Here is a 7,799-nt window from a genome sequence, read left to right as displayed (position 1 = left end):
TCAGTTTGGTTAATAAACCAAAGTGCGTCAGTCAGATTTTTTTTTTTATTCGTTTAGAAATCCAAATCAAGATCTCATCACTAAAGTCCTGGCAGTTTTAAAAACTCATTCATGTTGACACCGGCACACACTTGGCATGCAAGGTCTAACCGGCTGTGAGAGTGGTCACGGCTTTGAGCGTTTGTTCTGACAAGGCTGTTATCTGTCTGAATTGTGAATGCTGTTGTCGTGCCTGCTGATGAACGGTTTACAGCTGGAACATCACGACTCACATTTGAGTGTTAGTGCCATTCTGCACAGATTAATCATCAGGGGAAATTATCCAGCTTTATGGAACACTCCTATTCATTCAACAGCTATCTATAAAGTTACATTTCACACACGATGGCTGTTCTCAGGTTGACATGATATTTGCAACATTTCTCCAATTTGTATTAGGATCTAGACCGGTGACAAATTGCCTGCATCAAATGGCAAATTTAAGAAAAACCGAAGTTTCACTGAAACCTACAACTAGATTTTGTTTAATTACAGTGCTGACAAAACACATTAGTTATTCTCCACACATTGTATTCTGAATGAATTTACAGACAGCGACTGCCACTGTTAGAACGGTGTTTGGATTCCTGAATAAATTTGCATGTTGAACTAATTGTTTGAGAAAATGATTCAATTACCCATTCTTGCTTCTTTCCTGAATGAATCAGTCCTTTTGAGCGAATCGAATAATTGAACGACTCACTCCCAGACAGCAACATAGTGTTGGCCCAGATCCGGGCCACATCTGGTACATGTGGATTCAACGCGTACCAGATGTGGGCCGGATTTGGGCCGACACTATGTTGCTGTCTGGGACACCGTTTTCAACTAAAAACGTAAAAATTGTTATGCATTTTGGCCGTTTGTTTACACGACAACAGTGTTGGATGTTTTTGAAAACGGTCTCTGTGTAAACAACAAAAACGCTAATCTCTGAAGACGATGTCACGCATATTACGTGTTCAATCTATTCATCTCCATCTAATGGCCGGGCAGAAGAATACAGCGTTTTAGTTATTCTCGCGGATCCGTGTGAATGGGGATCGTTTTGACATTGGTGCCATCTGTACCCAGAAAACTCATCTATCAACAACAACATCGACTTTAGTTTCATATTTAAAAAATACATTTTCCCATCATTTTGTATTTCTATATTTAAAAAAGATATATCTGTATCTATGTAAAAATGCATATCTTAACATTATGCAATTTTAATTGCAATGTAAATCTATTCATAACCCATTCTGTGTTCACAATGATGAACCAGTCACAGGTGAAGGGAATATCGATCATCTAAGATTAGATGGTAATCAAACGATCAGTTCTCATAATCATCATGTTGAATGCTGGAGAAATGGGCATTCATAAAGATCTGAACGAATTCGGCAAGGGCAAGCAAGGTGACTGGGTCAGAGTCTCTCTGAAAATGCAAGGCTTGTGGATTGTTCCCAGTCAGCAGTGGTTTGAGGAGGGACAGACCACAAACCAGTGACAGTGTGTTGGGCGCCCAAGGCTCATCTGATCGCGAATGGAGTCTTTTAACCACATGGTCAGAACTGAGGTAGTGTGATGTGAGATGGTATGAACAAAAACATCACTCGTACAAATGATTTCAGTCAAGGAGAGTGTGACCTTTATTTCCCCTTGTGCAAGAAACTCAGCATTTTCAACTGAGTATAACAAAATCCATATTGTGATTACATACTGGGAAACATCTTATCACTGAAAACCGACTATAACAAAACAGTTCACTTTTCAATGTCAGTAATAATATCAACACTAGTCAAAGACTGACTACAAATTTGAAATAGTCACGATAAGATCTTTTTCCTCCAAAGGCATAAAATGACAACACTCACTACCAACACCCATATTTTGAACATCAGAACTATTTCTCTAGATATTGCTATACTTTTGAATATAATGTAGGACCATGACAACTATCTCATGTAGCTGGTTCCAAAAAAAAATCCACATAGTGGACTTTAAAAAAGAACCTAAATGGAGACTTTGGTTCAAGGTATCTTTTAAAAGAGAGTACTTCATACTGCATTTCCAAACAGGAAGTTTTACTTGAAGAATTAAATCTAATAACAAGACATTCTTCGAAAGGAACAACAAGAATTGAAAGGCACAACACGTTAAGTTTCTAAGAAAGAAAAAAAAACAAAAAACAGTTTGAGTAGTAGTGCACGCTGTGTGAGACCATTGTATGTTGATTCTGATTGGTGTAATCCACGTATCTCAAGTCTGAATGTTTACAGTGGCTCTAAAAACAAACATACTGGTGGAAAAGAACAAATACTGTAACCTTGTTCTTTTCTACTTTTCCAGTCCACTTCAAAGTGTCCAAAGTAGGTAGTGTAATTGTAAAGTCAACATGAAATCAAAATATTTCTTTATTTACTTTAACACATGTTGTTTGGTCTTATTGTGCACAACCATCAGTGCATATTATTCCACAGATGATTTGTTTTTGTAATATTTTATCATTGCTCAGCACAACTTTTGTCTGCTGACATCACCTAGGTCATGCATGCTTATTGGCTAATGTTAACCAGCCGTCAAAAAGCTGTTTAGGCAATGTGGTAATACTTGCAATAAGTTTGAATTTCTTACCATTAGTTACTGCTTTAAGTATCATGAAATAAGCGAATAACAATATTTTGCAGCATTTATTAATCTTGGTTAAAGGTCATTTTGTAAATCTACTTTTGTGTATTGTTAATTCATGTTTGTTCATAAATGTTCATTTATGTGAATATAAATAATACATTTTCAACTGCTTTATATGTCTAAATTAACATTAACCTAGATAAATAAATGCTGCAAATTATAGTTTGTTCATTTATATGTAATTATCAAATGTTGACAAATTGAATCTTGAATCAAATTGTAAAGTGTTTGAGGCCATTCAAACAGAAAGCGTTTTTTTGCATTCCACTGCTCAACTTTTCCAAAGTTTTACTATGTAAACATGCGTTAGACGCAGTGCTGGAAATATGGTGGGACTGAGTCCAGGGAGTGAATTTTAGGAAGGGATGGAAGGATTCCAGTTCAAAATGTAGAAGATTTCCAGGATCCACGTAATAGCCGCCAAATGCTATACAAATTTCATACATAAATTTATTGGGTTTTTTTCTGCATCTATGGTTTAAAAATATACAATATGTCCCCAACTAGGAAATATAAACTCGCAATTTCGAAAGAAAATCTGTATTTTTTCCTCTGACCTTGAAACGCACAAAATTGCGAGTTATAAACTCCAAATTGTGAGATATAAACTTGCAATTCAGAGAAAAACTTAGATTTTATAACTCACAATTGCGAGTTTATATCTCACAACTGAGAAAAGAAGTCAGAATTGCGAGTTTATGGTTATATCTCATAATGCTGTTATTTCTTACAAAAAAAGATGTAAACTTGCAATTGTGAAATAAAGCACATCGCAATTCTTTTTACATTTTTTGGTGGAAACAAGCTTCCATAGAATGGCATCTTAGTAGTACTTAGGTCTCGCTCTATATTTTGTTCTCCTGTTTCACAACCCAGACAACAACATGTGACTGGGCCGTGTGGAATCTACGTGTACCAGATGTGGGCCGGATCTGGGCCGACACTATGTTGCTGTCTGGGTAACAAGTACATCATTTTACTAAGGAAAAAATGTCATGCTGACTTTTTTTATCGTACTTATATTTACACATTTCTTTGTTAATGATCTATAATTAAAAAATCACACACTACCAATAATGAAAACTTAGTAGCTACTAATCATTTAAGTATTAAACAAACTACTTATAAAAACACTGAAACTCATAGAACTCTAGAGTATTATATAGGAAAAGGAATATTGCTTCAATACTGATTTTTAAACTCTATGGTAGCTGCACTACATTTCGTATGTGCTTACCGGAAAAAAACAACAACATATCAGGACACTAGCGCATCTCACAAACATCTTTGAAAATGAAGGTCTGTAAGGGTCTACCAAAGGATCAAGTGCACATCTGTAGCATCTGTAAGATGTGACCCAAACCATGGCATTTTGTTCGTCCCTGAGGGAGCTTTTTTTTTTTACCACACTTGTGTCTGAGAGCCAGCCTCAGAGTGCTTTATTTCACATTTAGTTTACGAGTACACACCCTTGTGGGGCCTCTACGGTCTCCACCATCTCGCAGTCCAGGAAAGAAGCTTTAGGTGTGTGTTGTGCCGATGGGCTCTCTGCTTTGCCCGTGGAGAGAGGCGGCTGGGCAGGAATCCATGCGTACAGGGGCTCTGCAGGGAGGGACGGGGTGTAGTTTGTTTGATTGTCTGGTGGCGGAGGCCAGTCTGGAAAGCGGGCTGACTTGGGGCCGTAAGCCAGGGACGAGGCTCCAGGCTCCAGAAAAGGGGTTAGGGTTTGGGTCCATGTGAAGGGAGGGCTGGACAGGGGACTGCTCTGGGGGTCTCTGCAGTCCTGGGGAGGGGGGTAACCATCCTCTGCCAGCTGCATCTGGTGGAAGTAGGCCTGTACCTGAGACTGCTTCTGGAGATAGAGTCTCTTCTGCTGCAGTCTGCACATAGGATTCCAATTGAAAAGGTGTCATAACTGAAAGTTATAGTGTCACCCAGATCCGGCTCACATCTGGCACGTGTGGAATCCACATGTACCAGATATGGCCCGGATCTGGACAGACACTATGTTGCTGTCTGGGCAATTTCAGGACATTTTGAATGCAGTTGTTCCTTACCTGTGCTCTTGGAGTTGTTGCTCTAAAGTGCGTGGTGCAGCCTCTTTACAAAACATCTGCCCACTTCCAAGACCACTTGCCAACTGACTGGCCCTCTGAAATAACAAAAAACAAAACAAGCCATAATAAAAATCTTTTTCAAATAAATATCTTTTTTATTCATGAAACTCTAGATGGTACAGGCTGATGGATCCTTTACATGCAGTCACAAGATTTATTACATGGCACAAGCGAATTGGCCTCCACTGATTCTGCAGCCAGTGAGATTGCTTGCTCAACACTTAAAGGGGTCATGGACTGATAAATCTAATTTTCTTTGAGCTTTTGGCATATAAGAGGTCATCATACTATACAAATATCCAGTAAGTTTCAGAGCTGAAAACTTCCATGTTAGTCCAAAAAAAGCTTTTATTGTAACCAAACTGTGACGAGTTATTTCTGCTATGTAATGATTCATGTAGCTACAGTCAGATGTTCTTTGTCTATGTGTCAGTAAATCAAACCAGTGACTAAACGGTCAACTTCACATTGTTTCTCTTAGTAGGATGAAAATAATCAGTTAGAAATGAGGGAAATCTATTCTAGGGGCTCTATTTTTTAAGTCGACCATTATTTTAGAACGTATTACTTCCTTGGCGCCGTGCCATGCAGCCACACATGACACATGTATCACGTTTATTATTAAAATATTCACAAACGTGTTAACTACATTATGAATTATATGATATATTCCGATTATCAAATATGTGGAAGTGAATGTGTTGTGTCGTTTATAATGGTCATGTTAGTTGATATAACGCGCGATGAGTTTGCACTGAAATACAGAGGATCTGTCGGCTTTACATTAGGTAAATTCATCCATTTTTCCCGAAATACACAAAAGTAAGTGGCCGGTGAACTGGGAGAAGAATAGAGTAAACTTTATTGTTTCATACACAATGTGTATCTGATATGAATATAGCACTTCGTCAAATTATAATTGAAATAATTATTATTGCAGCTTCCATAGACATCAGTGTATGGAACTTGAATTTAGCAAACAATAAATGTATTTTTTTTTTTAACAAACTTGATTTAAATGTCGGAAACCTAAAATAAACATTATGTGGTTGAAAACATTGAATAGTTGTGATATATGAAAAGCACTGAGCATGTCTCTGGCTCAGCACCAGCCAAAGCATATTAGAATTTAGCAGTGACGCACTGAACGTTCTAATCACACCGGTGTGATCATACGTGTCAAAGGGTTAACATAAATCCCGTTTCGGGGGTGGAGGGGGGACAATTTGAAACTGAGGGGCACAAATCAGATCCCCCTGCGGCGCCGACCCTGGTGCAGAAATCGAGTTACAGTGACGAGATCTCTGCATTCATGCGCTCAACATGTCGGATTGGCTACAATGCTCATCACTGCAACCTTTCATACAATGATCTAAATATAATGATATAATCAACAATTTTCACAATTAGTTAACAGAAGTAATAGTAAAAATGTGCTTAAAGGTTTTTAGAGAGATCCACATGTAATACTTAGCTATTTCATATGCAAAGATGTTAGCCAATCAAAGCTTTTAGCCAGAGGGATAAAATCAGGGTAGGATAAATGACTTTTATTTCTAAACTATGACAATTTTAATTTGTAAAAATCATACTAACATTATAAGTGCACACCAGGAAACATTATAAAACAATAAAGCAATGCAGTTCATGACCAATTTAATCAGTGTTTTCTGTAATCTGGTCCTCTGAAACCCTCCACCTCCCCCAGCTCCACCTGTCTAGATCTGCTATGGGATTTATCTATGGATATTAATGCAGCAGTAGCATATCTTACATGCTCACAGCAGCATGTCTGTAAAAACTGTAAACCGTAAAATACGATTAATTGGTTGACAGAAAGTTTCCGTACTATATACGTTGACTAACCGTAATAGATCAAACCTGACATTTAATGTAATTTTACAGTAAAACACTTAAATTTACAGTTTTTGGGAGTGAAAAACTGTAAATTGAAATTCCCAGAATTCCCTGCGTGACACTTCACATTTGATGTATTTTTGTTGAAATAATGGTTTCTTCTTAGTTTTTTTTTGTTTTGTTTTTTTCTAATTAGTTATGCACATTAGGGTTTTATGTTATCTGATGTTGTTCAATTAATGTTTATTACATTTTTATTTTTATGTCATGCGTATTACCATGATGGTGTTTAGTATTTGTGTGAATGACACTGTGCACCTTCTATATATATTAGTATTTACCTTCTCAGCTTGTGGAAAAGCTGCTTGTGATGAGCTTTGATTCATCATGTGACTTTTTCATCACCACCTGTTGGGTGGTTGTCAGTATATTACAAAGGTACAAAACAGATATTAGTACTTCAATAGGTTGGTTAATTAACATTATATCAGTTAATCAAATACTTTTTTCCCCCTGTAAATTTAAGTTAAATTTGAACAACCTAAAATGTTGCTACCGTATTTTTTACGGTAAATTTCTGGCAACCACAATTGCCGTTTTTTACCGTAAATTTAATGATTTTTTTTTTTACAGAGTACCAAAAATCAAGTTTATATAAATAACCAGTTTTAACAGTTTACATGCCAACCAATAGTCCTGCAACATATTTACACATTCCACTTTATTAGCAGAAATACTGTTTTTGTACATTTGCACACTGTGATATCTGAATCAAAGATATGATGCTTATATTTAGTCTGTATCTATTAGTTTATTCAATAATACATAAAAAAGTTATTCATTTTAATTTCTGAATTAAAATTCATAATTGAAAAAAAAAATCATAATAAAGAAAAAACCTCAAGTAATTTGACTGATCTTATATGATCATTTCTCAGAAAAAAACTGCATCATTGCTTATTGATATTTGAAAAATGTTTGTCTGCATGGCCAAAGTCATGTGGTCTAACCAACACGCATAATCCAGCAAACGAAGCAGATCATTTGAGCTTTTTATGATTTAGACAAGGTTAGTTCAGGTATTACAGTTTTTCTCAATCGATTAGACAC

The 7,799-nt window shown here is 36.6% G+C and overlaps 1 protein-coding gene across 4 annotated transcripts in view; it reads right to left on the bottom strand.

The window, feature by feature from the left end:
- Positions 1–1,653: 1,653 nt before the first annotated feature.
- The window catches only part of sik2a (salt-inducible kinase 2a), a 48,965-nt gene continuing 42,819 nt past the window's right edge, over positions 1,654–7,799 (bottom strand). For 3 of the 4 annotated variants that reach the window (XM_079872758.1, XM_079872759.1, XM_079872760.1), the window contains 2 exons: positions 4,773–4,867; positions 1,654–4,595 (listed from right to left, as the gene is read on the bottom strand). In XM_079872758.1, the coding sequence (XP_079728884.1) occupies positions 4,166–4,595; positions 4,773–4,867 (525 nt within the window). In that variant the 3' untranslated portion in view covers positions 1,654–4,165. Of the gene's footprint in view, positions 4,596–4,772; positions 4,868–7,030; positions 7,098–7,799 lie in introns of all 4 variants that reach the window. The other variant, XR_013821372.1, reaches the window with a different exon arrangement.

Source organism: Squalius cephalus, assembly GCF_949319135.1.
Source record: "Squalius cephalus genome assembly, chromosome: 5".
In the NCBI taxonomy this organism is placed as follows: Eukaryota; Metazoa; Chordata; class Actinopteri; order Cypriniformes; family Leuciscidae; genus Squalius; species Squalius cephalus.
The sequence above is the reverse complement of the archived record's forward strand: the minus strand, read 5'-3'. Positions and strand labels throughout refer to the sequence as shown.